This window comes from Telopea speciosissima, chromosome 1 (genome assembly GCF_018873765.1).
Source record: "Telopea speciosissima isolate NSW1024214 ecotype Mountain lineage chromosome 1, Tspe_v1, whole genome shotgun sequence".
Taxonomy (NCBI): domain Eukaryota; kingdom Viridiplantae; phylum Streptophyta; class Magnoliopsida; order Proteales; family Proteaceae; genus Telopea; species Telopea speciosissima.
In genome coordinates, this window is record NC_057916.1 from 78,560,040 (window position 1) to 78,578,825 (window position 18,786).

Consider the following 18,786-nt stretch of genomic DNA (forward strand, 5'->3'; position numbering starts at 1 on the left):
AGGAAAAAGAAAGAGAAATGGTATAGAACCCGTATGCTATATAGTATTTCATTAGAGTTTTTTTTAACAGGAATAGCTTACACTTCCCAGAAATGGCAAACCCGCAAAACTGCCAACCCTAGCAAACTCAGACGGCTAAAAACCAGCAATTCTTTGTTGGTTTGACAATAAAAATAAAAATAAAAATAAAAAAAAGCACGACTTTCAAGCTCCTGTACAAAGCTACTTTGCTAGGATAGTTGCGCCTCCACAATGGATAGTATCACTACAGCCAATAAATATCACTTTGGTCAATCACGCTTCAAGCCTTCCAGCCGTAGCCCATGTCCCCAGGGTCACTGTTAAAAATCCCATTATCCGAGAACTCGTGAGAGAGATCCTGAACCATTTCTGATAGATGTACATTTTGTGACAAATCAGTTGCTCTCTGATTAAAGCTATTGTTTCCATTTCCACCAACCCCACCAGTACTGTTGCTGTTAGAGGCAGACTTGAAACTGTTATTCCGTTTTGGAGCCATCCCCACACCACCACCAGTAGATGCATTGGCAGCAGCAGGAGCCATAGAATTGTTCCCAAACCCTCCTAACCCACTATTGACCATACCTGTGCCCCCCACAGCTCGCATATGCAAGCCACCACTTGCAGCAGCTCCATTGACGTTATTGAAGACATCCTCCCCCACACTCCCATTTGCATTCTGCCCACTATGGGCCTTCTGTGGTTGCTGTTGATGCTGCTGTGATGGTGGCTGTGGCTGTGGCTGTGGCTGAGGCGGCTGCTGTTGTTGTACCCCAGCAGCTCCATTATTACTCATCATATCCTGCAACAGCTGCTGGATCATGTCCTGTGGTAAGCTCTGGTTGCCTTGGGAGGACTGAGCATGGTTCTGTTGGATGATTTGGTTACTATTAGCATTTAGTGACTGCTGCTGCTGCTGCTGATGGGGATTTCCCAAGCTGTTAACTGGAACATTCTGCATGGATACCGGTGGCAAAGAACCAGGGCCTTGGAATGGAGAAGACTCTGCCTGATTAGAACCATTGAAGGAACACGGAGCTTCCTGTTTAATCATATTAGAGTTTGAATTCAAGGAGTTCTGTCTAAGCAAGTTCTGGTAATTGCTCAGCGCAACAGCAGCCTGTGCTGAACCATTCAAGACTCCGCCACTACCAACCATGTGATTACTGTTTGTGTGATTGCTCAAGAAACTAGGATGCATTGTCATTAGCTTATTGAGTGTGTTACGGTCAGTGGGCAGCCCTTGAGCACTAGCTACCTGCTCCATTTCCTGTAGCTTTTGCATCTGCAACTTGGCTGCAGCAGCCTGTCGAGGATAGGTCTTCAAGCTCTCTGCAAAGATAGTCATCTTTCAGATGGGAAAGGGAATGATAACTATTTATAAACATCGATATTCACAATATTTAATGTTACATCTATATCACATTATTAAAGTTCAGAAAGGCCGCCTCAATCAACTAAATATTTATAAAGGATCTCTCTCTCTCTCTGCAGTTTCATGCCTTGGAGGGGCATTATGAGAAAATTTTAAAAATATGGGGGTAATAAAAAACATTTTATAGGGGGAGGAGCTACAATAATCTGAGTCTTGTGAGGGATGCTTACATACAACTTTGAAATTAAGCTTGTGTTGTGCAAATCTTTTACTCTATATATACACACACATACATACACTTGTTAAGCCATTCTCTTCATCTAAACAAGTATCCAGTAGAGACTTTATTCCTATATTGAGACACCACATGATTTGGAACTAAAGACGCTGCTAATTTACAATTGTCATGGAAGGAAAGTAATTCAAGTATGATCACAGATAGAAGATCGCCAGTTTGCCACCCAAAGTTTTCGCTTAATGCATTTAGGGGGGCAAAAAAGCAAATAATAGCAGCAAGCGAGTTACCAATTGGTCCAATATTTTGATCCCGGCTGAAATCTATCAAGTCTTTCATACTATTTACAACTTCAGCTATCTGTAAACAGAAACAACAGGCGCACAAAAATTTATAAAAATAAAAAAAATAAAATAAAAAAGAGGAGAAATAAACATCAGTCAGCAGGAAAATACATCAAATAACATCACAAGATACCTGCAAGCACCGAACATATCTCTTGGAAAATCCCAAGTCATTCAGTGACTGTAACTCCAAATTCCTTGCTAGCTGGCGCCCAGCTGTCAGAAACCTAAAGTTTTCAAAAAAGTACAAAGGGGGAGAGAGAAGAAACCAGAAACTCAAACATCAGATACATGTCTACAGTCAAAATTCAACCCTCATAACGTGTAGAACTAAACATAATATTTAAAAATATTAGTAACATGTCCCAGAAAATTAACACAGGCAAGAGACACAGAATACATAAGCAAAATCAAAACCCCTTTACACAGGTAAGACCACAATATCAAACTTGACCTCTCTTGACAATTGCAAATCATTTAAATCACAGAGAGATTTGAGAAGGGAGGGAAGTGTGTGAGAGGGAGAATTAGTGGCAATCAATTTTCAAACAAGAACAAGCTATGTATTGAATCAACTGCTACCTCTCTGTTTCCCAACAGAAACCAAGTGAATATATTTAGAGATCCCAAGAATTACTCACATGACAACGCAGAAAATGGGATACATTTATCATGCCCTAATGAATTATATCATGCAACAATTAAATGCAACTGAAGCAATGCATTAGTAGTAGGGCAAAGTTATCCAGGGTGGGCCGTCCTGATAATCACTTGACAACTTAGAAAATGGGTTACATTTGTCATGCCCTGGTGAATTATAACATATCATAATTTACCACAAATAAATCAATACAGAAAAGTTATCCAGGAGCCATCCTGACAAGTTTGTCATGATGTAGACCAGTCACAAGTGATAACCAGTCCACAAGAGGTTCGCAAGCTTCAGGTCCGGCAACAGTAAATACTTTGATCAGTTTTCAGATTTGTAGGAAATTTTCAGAATAACAAAATATAACACAAGAAATCAAAGAAAGGAAGAAGAAGATAGGGTAGTCTCTCAGACTCGGATCTCTCACCCACGGCCTCTAACCTTATTTTGGTCTCTCACCAATGGCATCCCACCATACTCTCTCACAGAGCAAAGCACAAAGCTATGTTTTTTTTTTTCTCAATATCATTAATCAAATTTGTGAACAAGGCTGTAGGCATAGAAGACTCAAAAATAGACTCAAACGCTAAAAAGGAAAGACCTAACTCAATCTTTGCCTAATAAGCATAGTACTATACCTCGCAATATATCGGTATCTCGGGCCTACCGAGCTATCCGAAATTTGGCAAAATTTCGCCGAAATATTGCATTTTTCCTGCAATATTTCGGGAGTCCATCTCGGTGGGTATTTGGCCATATCTAGGCCTGATACTTCATGGACACCCTTATTTAAGCTGAATAAACACATTTAAACCTTCATATTGCAAAAAATGAACTCAAAGTGGTGTTTTGGGTTTGCACCCTTGAATCCTTGATTGACTATATACGGTCGGACCCTGTTGTATAAAATAGTTAAATACATATTGTTTAAGTACTAAAAGACATAATAAGAAATTTAAACAAAATAATGAAACAAAAATAAAATCAAATGTAGCCTTTAGTTTAAACTTTAAAGTTTAAACTCATGAAGTCATAAGTGCATAAGTGCATAACTCATAAACTTCATAATAGTCAATAGTTCAATACTCAATTCACAAAGTATTTCTACGAAATTTACCGAAATGCACCGAAATATACTACTCAATACACAATATTTTTACGAAATATACCGAAATTTCGCCGAAATTTGAACTTTTTCCATTTCGGAAGCCCATCTCGTCTTGGCAGTGTCGAAATTACCGAAATTTCGGCGATATTTCGCGAAATTTTGTACCATGCTAATAAGGTAACATAAATTGACTAGGAAACTAAAATAATGAAAGAAACTTACTCAAAACATGACTATAATTAAATTAATGAAGTAAATCCCGTTTTCCTACTTTCTACCATGGGTGGGTGTTTGATTGAATTTAAGCATGAAACTTGACACATTGTCACCAACGGTCAGTTGGCCAAAACCAACTGTCCACAAGGCTAAGAAATGGTGGACCGTCCTAATAAGCTTATCAACGGACTGTCCTAATGAACTTTTGCCTCATATTATTCATAGTTGTCAAGGCGTCACCTATCAATAACGAGGTCTTCCAAACCCAAGGTGGTCGGTTGCCTAGTTGTGTTAGGCACATAGTTCCCAGAATCCACTGGAGAGAGGGAAAAAGGGGGAGGAAGAAAAATAAACCCCCTGTCGACCGTTGCACTGTTCATGCAACTCTGACGATCTGACCTTGACTCTGACTTTTGACCAAATTGTTGACCTACTTCTGTTTTGGGTGGGATCTAGTTAAAAGGGCTGTGCAACCTGAACCTAGGGTTCATACTACCTACCCCCCATCATTTACACTCTACTAAAGATGAAAATTTATATCTATCCTACTAAAGGTGAGTATAGAAGTAAACTTTGGGATGAAAAGATTCACAAGATGCAATATGTTCCAACAGACATAAGACAATCAGGCCGCCATAGAAAGAACCACACACCAGCCCTCCTCCCCCCCCCCCCCCAAAAAAAAAAAGAAGCTCAGAAGTGGAGATATTAAATGATGCTTTATTAACTCACATATTACAGTTTGTCTGGAGATCCTGAGCTGACAGCCCGGCAGATCCACTTTCAGCAACACTATTTTGATATTTCTGTGCAACCTGTAGCAACTGGTTCACCTGCAAACATGAAGACATTTTTCGATTTGCGATAATGTTAGTGTCAAACAACTAATCTATAAGCAAGAATACATTCAAACTCCCAAATCATCATTAGATTTGACACATGATTCAGAGTAAGTATTCACATGTACTGCTGGATATCTTTTTCACCTTTTTGATCAAAGACAATGTAATTCATTTAAATGCCTTCAAAATTATGATGTGGTTATTCCAACTATATTTAGTATCATATATGTAATGATCGTAGCATTGATTGTTACTGTCACCTATTATTCAGATATTTAGAATTCCGATAACTAGAAAAATAAAATTCTAGTTCACTCAGAAACAGTGTGGAAGAGGTTAGAAAGGAGGTCTGAATCGACCTGTTTGCAGTCACTGTAGCAAAACCGGTCGCAGAGTTGATCAGTGTTGTTCACCCTCACACTTGACCTGCTACGACATATCGTAGTTAAAAAACAAGCGCCAGAATCAAACGATCAGACTTCAGGGATTTTTCAACCTCATGATATACAGCAGCAACTAAAGACCTACGGGGGAATCAATCTAGGCCCCAAACAATCGTCTTCTCAGGATCTAGACACAGAAAATTATGAAGTGGGGATGGGAACTTTATCAATGGAGGGGCGGGGGAAGAGTCATTCACTATTCCCCAAATCGGAGGGGGAAGAATTCGCTATGACAATTAGTGGGTGGGGATGTATATGCAAGTCCCTATCCGTTCCATTGGAGTTGTGGGTATTGTCCATCACCAAGACCTGTAATAGAGAGTTTGGATAAAAGTGTGGTTGATCAGCCACCTCAACTTACGTTTATCCCTTCGACCCCTAATCCTGTCGATTGGGAGGCCAGTATCTGCCCCAAATTCAGGGTTTATTCAAACCCATATCAAGTAACCTATGCCAGACCATTCAGCCATATCAACCAGCAGTTTAGTTGGAAGAGTTATTAGCTATCAACCGGCTCTTTTAGGAGATTATTTTCCAGATTTTCTTTGGCTATTCCATGTTATTTTAGGAAAGAGTTGTTACTTGCATACGGGATTTATTAGCTTAGGGATAGTTTCTATTTTAAATTAGATTTCTTAGGTAATTAGGATTTATCTTGTAACCAATTAGGATTGGATTTGTTTGGAATGTTTCTTGAAGATTTAGGATGTAATTTGTTCTATAAATAAAGGTAATAGGCTGGACAGAAAAGCCAACGAATTGAAGGTAAAAAGAGGGAGTTTTGGTTTTTAAACCATGCTATGTTGTGAGATGCAGTGGGGAGGATGAGATTCCTATCCCTTTGAGTGGGTGAGAGATCCGGGAACATGGTTTTAAAAATCATGAATCGGATCGTTGAATTGGCCGATGCATAACGGAATTGGCCGTGACCGATCCGACACGACCCGATTCAGAGTCAAAACCCTAGAAATTTCCATGTTTTTTGTTCTGTGGACTGATTCTAGGGATATTGAAGGCTGATTCTGACCGATTCTGATCCACTCCGGATCGGGATCATCACTGTCCGATTCCGCATTTTAAAACCTTGCCCGGGAGAGAGTGGGATGCTCGATCCAATTCTATCCTTCTTCTCTATTTTATATTTTCCTCATCGTTTCTATTCTGGTTTTTATTGCCTGCTAACCCGAGATCAACAAAGGTTCTCAACTACTGCTGGGATTCACTAATTCAATAGAAGATTTCATGCTATCATAGTTGCTGATTTAAGAAAGCCTCAAAATACCCTGTGGATGTTGTTCTTCATTGAAGAGTTTACGATCCTCCTGTAGAATTGGTTGCAGCCTAGACATTCCACATTATTTGGTATCAGAGCCTCTACCATGGTCAACCTTGAAGAGGGACGTGCACAACAAGAAGCTTTGTTGGTAGAGGGTCGGTTAGCATAGTTCAAGAACTCGCAAGATCTCGCCGAGTTTCTCGGCTTTTTGAAAAAACCGAGACAATACTACCTGAGAGTCTCAAAAGTGCAATATCTCGCCGAGATCTCAAATCTCGGTTCAGGTCTCGGTTTCGACCCATTTTTTAACCCACCTACCACTTAAATACCTCACCTAACTCGACAGAACTCGACATATCTTGGCGAGATCTCGGATCTCAGGTCCAGATCTTGGGTTGACCCATGGAAATGACCCACCTACTATGTATTTACCTAACTCGACGAAAAAAAAAAAGCACCAACTCGGCGAGATCTCGACTCGACTCAATTTTTCCAAGAGCCGAGTTGGTACCGAGACCCGAGTTTTAGTACCTTGCCGGTTAAAGAAGAAGGGGAAACCTGAGAGGGGTCTCAGAGTTCCAGAGGGGGGAGAAGAAGCTCACACACGCACACCAAGCCCCTTAGGCTCTTCAAAACACAAACTCAATTCACTCTTCAAAACACAAACTCAATTCATTCTCAAATCTGAGTTCTAATTGCACTGTTACATGTACTTAAATAAAAAATAAACCCAACATGAAAAGGAAACCTACTCTAATTTGGAAACTCAAATTAATTAGGAAATAAATCCTAGTAGCTATATCCTACTTAAGCTATCAAAATAAATTATTGCATGCTAATCCCAAAATAGAAATAAATAAAAATCCTAAAATATCACAATAGCCAAAGACTCAAACTGGACCCAGTTCATCTCCGTCTGGATACCTAAAAAGGTTTGGGTCAGTCCAAGGTAGTGCACCTGCATCATTTGTCCAAGAATGATCAAAACTCAACGACGTGTTTTGTCTATGTTGGGGGAAATTGATGCAGCAAGGACTCTCTGTTGGACTAAGGCAGGGCTGTAACCTATGCCAGCCCCTTCTGCCATATCGACCACTAGGGGTGTCAAAAAAAAAAAAGGCCAGCGCCAACCCGCCCTGAGCCTGGACAGGGCCGGACCAGGCCTGGGATTAACATAGGGTCAGACTGGGTTGAGGCTTTTCCTGGCCCTGGCAGGGCAGGGCCGAGCCGGGCCTGCCAGCCCAGACCTGTATTATATATATAAAGTTAAGGTAAGCCCAAGCCCACCATCTGGTCGAAAGGAAGCCCAAGTTAAGTTTAAAGTGTTTATGTAATGCCATATTGCCTTCAAGCTTAGTCCAAGTCTATATATATATATATTATATATATAATATTCAGGGTCAATCAGGGCCAGGCTTGGAGTTAACTCGGTGGAGGAGATCCTGGCAGTGGGATTTGCTCAGTCAACCAGCCACAAATGGAATACCCAAATAAGTGTCCAATCTAGAAGTGGGTATGATCTTAAACCTCTAGTGCAGTTGTCCATCCATTGAGAGAGGAGGGCACATTCGGACTGAACTGGGCACATTGATATATATATATATATATATATATATATATATATATATATATATATATGTATGTATGAAGACCAAGTTTGAAGACTAGTTTGCCGCTGCATGGACTCTTGCTTCCCAAGGAAATATAGAACTGCCCAGATCAAGGATATAATGGCCAGCTAGCATGGAGATCAAGTTGAAGATTAATTGCCCATGCATGGAGGAGGAGTTGACAACTTCTTTAGTCCTAGATTTTTGGAAAGAGTTGTTACTTACGTAGGGGATTTATTATCTTAGGGATAGTTTCTATTTTAAATTAGATTTCTTAGGTAATTAGGATTTATCTTGTAACCAACTTGGATTGGATTTATTTGGAATGTTACTAGAAGATTTAGGATGTAATTGATTTTTTAAATAAAGACAATAGGCTGGACAGAATAGCCAACAAATTGAAGGGGAAAAAAAGAGAGTTCTGGTTTTTAAACCATGCTATGCTGTGAAATGCAGTGGGGAGGGTGAGAGACCTGGGAGAGAGTGGGATACTCGAACCAATCCTATCCTTCTTCTCTATTTTAGTATTTTCTATTTTCCTGTCTATTATGCCCTGCAAATCTGAGATCAACCGAGGTTCCAAACTAGTGCTGAGATTCATTCATTCAATAGAAGATTTCATGCTACCATAACTGCTGATTGAAGAAAGCCTAAAAATACCCTGTGGAAGGTGTTCTTCATTGAAGAGTTTACGATCCTCCTGTAGAATTGATTGCAGCCTAGCTATTCTACATTAGCAATGCCTATACATACAGCTAGACATCCCAAAATTGTTATTCTTTTATGGTCTTCTGTTTGGTGCATGGAGGTCCGTTGTCATAATTCGCATAGAACTTTTTCTCCCTCCATCTTCTCCTTATCTTCTGTCTAACTTGTCTTAAACCATACTTTAACTCACACAACCAATATGCAAACCCCACTACATCAACCAATAACAAAAATACTCTAGAAATTCCCCCAGTGTAGCTTTACCTAAATTTATTTTGAAGTGGATGTTTTTTAATTATTATCCTCTGATCAGTTCTGCATCAGAAATGAATGATTGGTCTCTTCTTTATCCTTCTAGCCTTAAAAATGACTTAAATTACTGAGCCTGCCGAAGCTTTCTCGCTTTCATATAGCTTTAAAAAAATGCAGAGGCAATTATATACAAAATTTACAAATGGAACTCATCACCCTTTGGTTTTTTGGCCACTCCATTAAACAACAAAGTGAAGTACCTGTGGTGTTACCAGTCTGCGAGGCAGAAGTTCCTCATGACGCCGTGCACAGAATTCCCAGGACAATATCTAGAAAATGGCGAGTCACAAGTGTAAGAGATCAAACAATATGCTAGTAAGAATGAAATCCATTACCATGCTGTGTACATTATGTCCTTACTTTCAGGTCAGGAGTGAATATTAACCGAAGTTGACCCTCACGAACTACACGAAGTTGCTCATAAACACTCTCTTGAACTGCTTTCCCATACTCCAGCATCATCAGTCCTGAAGGAAATCTACATTCGCGTGGCAGGTCCACAAACAAAAGATCATCGATAACACCACTATCAAACTTGATTTTATTAAGCCGGGGGAGAACATCGAAAGTTGCCTCTGTTCCAAATATGAAGAGAAGTAAGACAAAAGTAAAAGAAATATGTACCACTATGTCAGATAAAAATACGAACGGTCTTTTGGAATAGACTCACACCAAAAGATAAATAGAGCATCTGAATGTAATATTAAAAGTAAGATGTTGATAGAAGAGCTTCAGGGAGCACACTGATTTGTGCTGTTTTTTGTAGACTGGCCTTTGTAATATTCTTTGTGGAAATGCCACCCACCTTTACTATAACATACAATAAGGTAGGCATCTCTTATAATATAAAACAGTTCAGTATAGATAATAGACGAGCCATTAAGTACTGACTTCACCACCAATAATAATATGTGTACATGTTGTATATGATGGTTTTGACAAGTTCATCTTAATGTGAATTGGATAATCACTAGTATTAAGTATTGCAGAATGCACTTCATCCAAATGTCCAAATAACCTCCAGAAAGAACTAAATCCTTTCATCGAAGCTGAAGAATCAAGGAAACTTTCTTGATGACAGAAGAGTTATGACATGATTTAACATCTAGTATTTCTCTACTAACAAACTGGACCCCCTTTTTCTTTAAATATTAGAGTTGCTTCTCTAGATTCCTGTGAAAAGATTTCACATGTGTTTGTCAGATGTTTGTTGGAGTTGACAATTCTCATCCCCATTTGCCTAGCCAACACAGATGGTCCTGTTTCAACTCACCAAACCCTGGCCCAGCTGATTACCCTCCCGAATTTTTGTGACTTCCAGTGAAAAGAATTTAATCATTAGGTTTCAACTTAAGAAAGATTTATTTATTACTTTAATTTTATGCAGGCCTCACGATTATAGATGGACTGGAAGGGCATGCCAATCCCATAACACAGTTAATAAAGAGCAGACTAAAGTATGGAGATTGTTCTCTTTCGGCCTGCACCTTTTCAACTCAAAATGAAAGCAATCACCTAAAATTCTTCATGAGAATTCCCTTGGAATGATAAAGAGGAAAACAAAGTTCATCTAATTAGTTTGAGGAAAGTGAATTTGATGCTCAGGGGAGAAGAGGATAGTTGATGAGTGAGGGCATCCATTTGTGTGAACCTCTTAGAAGGGTATTAAATTAACAGTCCATTAAAAGGCAGGAAAAGCTATTGAGAGTCTCCACAAATGTAGCTTCACATCCACAATATGGGATTTCATTAGATTTTGAGGCTTGCTGAGCTTTCTTTCTCTTACTTGTTCAGGTTGGCTTCCAATAACCCTCGATACCACTGCAAACAGATACAGATTTTCTATTCACAATTAGCTCGTCTACACTACCCTGCTGCCTTGGATGTTTGTCATTTCTTGTTCAATTTATAGAGTCCTCATGTTTCCTCATATTGATGGAAGATTTGAGACAATATACCAACAGGAGACATTCTCCTCTCAAGGAACCAACAAGTGCTCCCACCCAAGGGCTCGCAGAAGCATATAGCCAGTGAGATCTCTTAGTATGAGGGCAAATTACCAAATGCTTTTTTGTTGAACCATTTGGAAGACTATCTAAGAGTATTCAATGGTTAAGAGTTAAGACAGTTGGGAGTTGGGGTTACCAGCCTTCTTTCCTTGAAACCCAGAACCATCAAAATCTTGTCTGGCTTCGAAGGAATCAAATTTGAAATATATTCTAAACAATAATATAACATACAGCTAATTATATAGCATTATTTTTATTGCAGATTTTAGGCTCTCCCCTACACCCCAATGTAATCAATACATTAAGAAAAAGAAAAAGCAGATAAAGGTTATATTGGAGATAGTGAACTAGCATAAGAAAAGAATAAGAACCACCCACAAATACCATATCGAAGTATAGCTCATTTCCTTCTCATAAGACCTACCTCAACATCAAATGTTCTTTCAAAGAGAGCAAATCAAGTATCATATAAATCTATCACAGGGCAACATAATACAACACCTATGATACGTAATACAACTTATGTACGCAAAATGTTGAATAAACCCCTTTGAGTGCACAAACGTACGCTTAATAAGAACTATATATTAAGCAATAAGAACTATATATTAAGCATAAGGCATCCTTCTACTGTTCTACATATCTAACTATATAATTCCATACTAAAGCCCTCATGTCCTTATGGGGCAGTAGGCAGCCACAGATTTACTCCAGCCATTCAACATAGTTCTCCCTCAGGCTAGGCCAAGGTCAGCCCACCATGCCTAAATGTCAAAGTCATGCCTCAGGACATAATTCCAGTCCAGACCAGCCACCAGAAATAGGTGTCTGCTCCTACCGGTTGAAGCTCCAAACTTGTAAATACACCCCACTGCCATGATCCGTGGCCCTGGCCTCAATGCATTACCCCCTCCCACTACCAAATTGTTGGTCTCTCCAACAACTTGTGCTGAAACACAACAGGTTTAACAGGGTACAACATAGAATCCCATAAGTAACATGCTGAGTAGTAGTAGCACGCTTAGGGGAGAGAACAAAATAAATAACCAGAATATTAATATCAACAACAAGAATAGCCAAAATTTCTGGCACCAAATAATCAACATTACACCGAGACAAATATCCAGAGATACTTACATAGACTTATAGCTTATATTCAATAAAAAATATCCCTATAGCTAATTGGAATCACAATCCAACTAGGACACAACTTGCTAACTCCCACTTCTACTGAAGAAAACAAAAGATAAAGAAAATAGCACAAATTTTGTGCAGACCCCTCAGGCCCCTTATTGGGCTTTATGAACTAGCTTAATATAAGTTCACACCCCCTACAATAAAAATTCAACACTCCATCAGGCACTAAACCATATGAAATGACCAGGTTAATCTGCTCGAACATTTAGGCCAGAATAAGGACCGCAATAACTAGGAACTCTTCTGTGGGGAGCATCATAATGATCAAGTAGACTACAGTTAGAAGCTATTGGACCTACACCGCTTTCCTTCATAATTGCATGTTGCAAACAAATAAAGGTCACCTTCGAGAACAAAAACCAGAAGAATGGGCAATACATATTAAGCTGAAATTGTACTACGTACATCCCTCTACTCATTTTAAGCTGAAATTGTACCAATGTGATGCACGCATGGTCCTCTATCACATGGACTAACCCATGTACTGCCATGCGGCAAATAGTGAAGCATTATACTTCACTAGGCATAGTGACAAGGAAGAAAACCACAACAAGCCAGACAAAGGCCAAGTGCAGATCTAATTGGAGAGCCAATGTTGGTTTTGTGGAGCCTACAAGAAACATAATGCCAAACGGTTTTGGTATATATATTCTTCAAGGCAGGTGGTCATTCAGGGCGCTATGGTTAAGGTGACCCACCAGGTACAAAAATATAATTTTTTTAGGGAGGTACTTTTGGTTCACTTTTATAGATTGGGAGCCAATTATTCTTCCAAAAGTTTGAGATCGTAACATTGCTTTGAATGCCTACTCCTGCAGATTTTGGGAAGCTAAATTCTGATGGATGTTCATCAGGAAATCCTGAACTCTCAGGAATACTGGGTTGCTTTGAGGACACCTGCAGTGGATGTTGGGTTTTTTCAGGCCACATTGGGGAGGAAAAAAATTTCACCAAACTTCGGCTAGGGCTCAAATAGTTGTCAAGGCGGACACCTAGGTCGCCTAATTGGTGTCGCCTTACTTCTAGGCCCTCTCCAACGCCTTGGGTCGCCTAGACGCCATGACACCTATGGTAACTAAGGAGGGGTTATCTCACATTTCTTCAAGGGTGATTCATAATGTTTCATAGCTTAGATCGAGATCATCAAGTGACCTTTTTGTTCCAATACAGACTGCGCTCTGCAAATGATTTAGTAAACTATGTCAGCCAGGCAAAGGATGGTGAGTCCAAGGACATGATTTGGTATCTCACATTTCCTTTCATGGATGGCACATTGATGTGGATCCGGGGTTCGAAAACCTGTTTTGGATCACTTGTGGAGTATGGACACACCCAATTAACAAATAGCTCAAATCTAATAACCAGTGGCTATCTGGTTATAGATCAGAAATTTCAAGGAGATATTGATATCTAAGAAACAATGGGACTTGAAAGGATTTACTGTTAATTGTCCAGGGACAATTTTGGAAGGGATTGTAAAATTAGGACAAACTAGAATAAGGGTAGATGTAAAGGGGCATTAATGGAAACTAAAAGAATAAAGAAGGAAAGCAAGAGAATCATGGGATTTGGGAATAGGCGAGACAAGAGGTCGTCTTCAACCTTTGGTCGACAATCACAACCAGCGGTAACCAACTTAAGGGAAAATCAAAAGAACACCCCATTTGATGACGAGTCAAATCAAGATTTCAAGATGAGATAGCTGATCTGATGTACTCTGATATCCAAGCAAGAATCATTCAAAACCACAATCTGGAAATCAACAAGGACTTCCTGAAATCAGTCCAGGTGATAGAGCAGAGATCAGACTTGATCTCGGGTTGAATGCTCCACTATAGGTGAAGGTTTGGGACCACCATTGCAGACTTTGGATCGCCCTAAGGGTAGATACCACTACACCAAATTTGGGACAGAAAGGGCTAGGGATGATAGAGATGGATCAATCTTTATCAGTCTTTCCTGGTTCGGTAGTAGCAGAAAATAACATAAAAGAAAGAAGAAATAACAGAATACCAGAAATAAGAAGGGGATAGAGGAAAGGGAGCACACACTCAACGGTTCTTGGCTACAACCAACCGAACTTAATTTTCATTCAATATTCTCAAATCTGAATCTTGTTTAGGTTACAACCTTATATTTAAAGAAGCAAATAAAGACTCTTAATTATAATATAAAACTGAAATTAAACTTAACTCTAAATGGGACTCATAAACTCCTAAATAGTCTCTATCATTAATAAGCCTAATAACATTAAAATAGAAAATTACAAGATAAATCCATCCAACTAATAAAAATCTAAATAAATAAATAAACTAAAATTTCCTAGTAAACCCAAAAACCTAATTTGACCCGGTTCGTCTTCATATGGATCCCCCAACGGGTTTGAGCCGGTCCAAAGGATTGCTCCCACATCACACCTACTTGTGCCACATGGAAAGACACTGGCAATGACTTGAATATTGAGGGAATGGTGTGGGTCAGTCACATGCCAAATTGCAGGCTCTAGTTCAATCATTTACCATCCCATGTATGTCCATGGGCCTTCTTGTTATCCATTGCAAACTTCGTTTGACAAACTTGACCACTGAGCATAAGACCTAGGGTCTACCTCTCTACCAAATTTCACCCCTATATGGTTGTCACAAGACACAATTCAGCTCCGTTCAATCAACCTCTTTGCGAAAGCAAGAGTACGGCTGCGTAAATTATGGACCTCCCCAGACCCCGCAGTGGCAGGAGCCTCGTGCACTGAGTACGCCTTTTTTAGACCGTTTGAATGACACCTTCGTTGGCTTTGTAGGTGTGTTTAGAACATGTAACCTTCTTTTGGTTGCCCCTTGTTATATTCCTAAAGGTTCTTTAAGCCAAAGGCAAAAAGGACCTTTTCAAAATAATTTGAAAGTGTACTTACTATTATATCATTCTCAAGAGTTACCATTGTACATGTGAAATGACACGATTTAATCCTCACTAAAGGAGGAAGTTTGTTGTACTAAGAGGGCAAAAAAATATGGTTACAAATTATTTGACACCATAAGGGGTTGTCAATAAGAAAATCCCTTTATAAAAATGGTAACAATCAATCGCAAGAAATATTGGGGTATCTAAGATTCATACTTGTTGTAGAGGAGGTCCTATGTTTGAGTCCCCCGAATAACATGTGTTCAACTTTGATTTTTAACATGTAATTAGGAACTTCAGTCAAACTGGCTGTGTTTATCACACCAGCCCATTAAACTCTTGAAAGAAGGCCCCAGCAAGACAGAAATAGCTGAAATCTTCACACAATCCAGAAAAAATTGGACATCATAAAATATATCAATTATTTTGATTAAAATCAAAATTTTAGAAGAAAAAAAAATTCTGATGAAAGCTGAAAGCACCCTTTGTCTTGATATTAGAACCTCGCAATCAACCTGAAAACCGTTCCTTTTTCCCACCTTTCCACACAGCCCCAAAGTACAAGCATGCCCAAGAAATCGACTAACTCACATCAATCCATCCAAAAAAACAAAACTCCCATCAACATGCCATCTGTGCAGAGCATATGAGAGCCCCTCCACAGTCCTATGCGACAATGTTTGTAGAAATTAGGAATGGAAGTGCTGGAACTTTGCATACTGTCCCATCCAAACCATCCAAGACAGAAATGGCCGTTTGTTTAATCAATTAAAAAGCTCCCCCCCCCCCCCGAAACACACACACCACGAAAGAGAGAGAGGTCCTGGAAAAAGGCGGTGCTAAAATACCATTCTGCAATTTTGTGTTCAAATCTAAACCTTTATATCTTATAGTTACTGAAAATAATCGAAAGCATGATACTTTATTGACCATACCAATTCTATTCATATTAGAACTGGTGTAGTCATGAACATGGTCAAGAATAATAGAATATGATGTTGAAAATTACGGAATCGCCAAGAGCATTGATCACTAAATAACAACCCCTAAAAATTTAGGCAAAAAACTTAAAATGGAGATGGCAGAAAGGAGATATACAAGTTATAATCCAAATACTATTTGGTCATAAGAGCAGGACAAAATTATCTAGTAGTAGATGAAATTGTGAAACTGCGACATTATGAGATTGGAGAACATGAGATAAATGCCTCCGAACTTTACAATTTGACAATAAAATACTACTTGTCTACTTACCAAAGCCCCTTCCTGATTTAGAACCACAGATGTCACAGTGCCATGCATCCTGGAACAAGTAAATAATAAAAGTTAAACTTGTTAACCTAAGATGGATGAAGTGGAGGGAAGCGACAGAAATTATGAAAAAAATATATATTTCTGTAAAACAAATGCAAATAAATGGATAGATGAATGGATGCATAGAAAACTTATAAGTATGAAAGGCAAAAAGCAAATCCAACTAAATGGGAAAGAAACATTAATATGAAATGTCTGTTACTAATCAAAAGAAATAATACCCATTATTGGTAGAAAGAATTGACGGCTCAAAAAACTGACCATAGCTGCCTGGGGGAAAACTCCAAGTGCATGATGTCCAACATTATCATATAACGACAAACACCACCTTTTCTTAGAGCGAGGGGCAAAATATTCCGTAACAAATTTCCTCCAATAGATTATGGTATTGTCCTGGGCGGGAAAGTAAGGCACAAGAGAATTAGGACTTTCCATGTAGAACAATGGCTGAATTGCCAACATCAGAAAAACAGCTAATTATAAATATTGAGACAGCAAACTGCAGCATCATAGTTCCTTAAACCTAGATATATAAAACAATCTTAGGCAACAAAACCACCAACTCACAGGTGGCCGATGACGATGATGATATATGTACTGCATTAGTCTACGAGCGCATATGCCATTCTCATAAGGGCGCTTCGTGGCAGATACAGACTGCAAGCCCTGTTGTTGAAGATGCTGTCTTAGCTGTTGCTGCTGCTGTTGTTGCAACTGGGCTCTCTGCATCTGTGGCAGAGTCTGTAAAATTTGTTGTTGCTGCTGCTGCTGCTGCTGTTGCCGTAGTCTCTGCTGCTGAATCATAGCTTGTAATTGTGGATTGTGACCCGGTAACTGCATTGTGTCCGGTCTTTGTAGTAACTGTTGAAAAACCTGTTGCTGCAAAATATCTTCTTGCCTACTATCAAGTCTGGGTTTCTTATGAATCTGGGATAAATTATTTGGCTCTTGGGCTAAGGAGCTGGGTAACTGAGGGCCAGTAGGAACAGAAACTGGGCCCGTTTGAGTGGTGGGTTGGGATGTAGCAGAGGAAGCCCGTTGCTGTGGCTGCCTCTGTTGTACTTGTTGTGAACCCTGCTCTTGAAGAGAGCTCTGCTGAACAATAGAGGATCCATCAATCACGGAAGAGCCTGAAATTCCTATAGAAGAGAATGACATCGGTGATGCAGGAAGGCGCATGAAAGACTCTGTGTTTATGCTTGCACTTCTCTGCAAATGAGGACCACCTGAAAGTGCAGAATTGGCGTCTGTGACCAATGAACTTGCCCCAACGCTTGGACAGGAGTTTGCTGTGCTGTTTAAGACGGTCCGATTCATGTCCCCAGAAATGGGACCCAAATTTGAACGGCTTCCTGAAATTGAATTTGCTGGGTTTCCAAAAGATGAATTCAAGTGTGAATTCAATGGGACCTGAGGGTTTCCGTCTCCTTGAAAAAAGATGCCAGAGTTCGAGGATGACTGCCCTGGGCCTCCAGCCACCCTGGACGGTACCACAGGGGGCACCCCAGACTGGTGGCTGGAATCCAAGTAACTCTCCAAAGCCAGCCCTAAAAGCCCTCGCGGATAATTAGCTAATGAAGCCCTGTCGAAGAAACCTCCAGGACGCAACGTAAATCCAACACAAACCACGGAAGAGGTGCACCTCTGAGCGGAACTGGAGACAGATCCACCATTACCTATCACTGATTTGGCGGATCACCATAAATAGAGCGTGAATCTATGAGCTCAAGTCCAACAATGGTCCCAAGAGTACAACAATCCGCCCAGTTTTCAAGTTCTCTGCAAGGACAGTAAAGTTAATAAACAAACACACTGAAAGAGGCAACGACAGTAAGGATAGTGAAGAAGAGGTACAAGAAGACAGAAAGGAAGAAAATCAAAACTACCTCGACCGCGTCATAAAAACCGAAGAAACGTGAACAATGGAAACAGAAAGCATTCCCATGTTAAAAGTTCACAATGCAAATCAAAACCCTAATTTATTTTCCCACTAAACATAGCTCCGACAAGAAGGTTAAGAATAAAAAGAAAGTTTAAAAACTGAAATTACTCTACTAGAAGAGCAGCTGAGCGATCTTCACATTCTATTGTTCGAGAAAATTCAGAAATTCATCATCACCCTACCGCTTAAACTTCAGCTTCTTCAAAAATTCAAAATTGGAGAGAAATTAAACTCAATGACCATAAATCAACAACCAAGAAATTAAACATGAAACTTAAAGAATT

General features: G+C 39.6%; 1 protein-coding gene across 1 annotated transcript; it reads right to left on the minus strand.

Annotated features, from left to right (window-relative positions):
• Positions 1 to 35: 35 nt before the first annotated feature.
• On the minus strand, positions 36 to 18,255 carry LOC122647756 (probable transcriptional regulator SLK2). The gene is made up of 9 exons (XM_043841084.1): positions 17,128 to 18,255; positions 16,822 to 16,953; positions 16,501 to 16,549; positions 9,500 to 9,714; positions 9,340 to 9,408; positions 4,681 to 4,781; positions 2,109 to 2,202; positions 1,922 to 1,991; positions 36 to 1,353 (listed from the first exon to the last, which is right to left on the minus strand). Exons 1-9 carry the CDS (start codon positions 17,875 to 17,877, stop codon positions 302 to 304), a joined length of 2,532 nt encoding a protein of 843 aa, XP_043697019.1. The 5' UTR covers positions 17,878 to 18,255; the 3' UTR covers positions 36 to 301.
• Between the last annotated feature and the right edge of the window lie 531 nt (positions 18,256 to 18,786).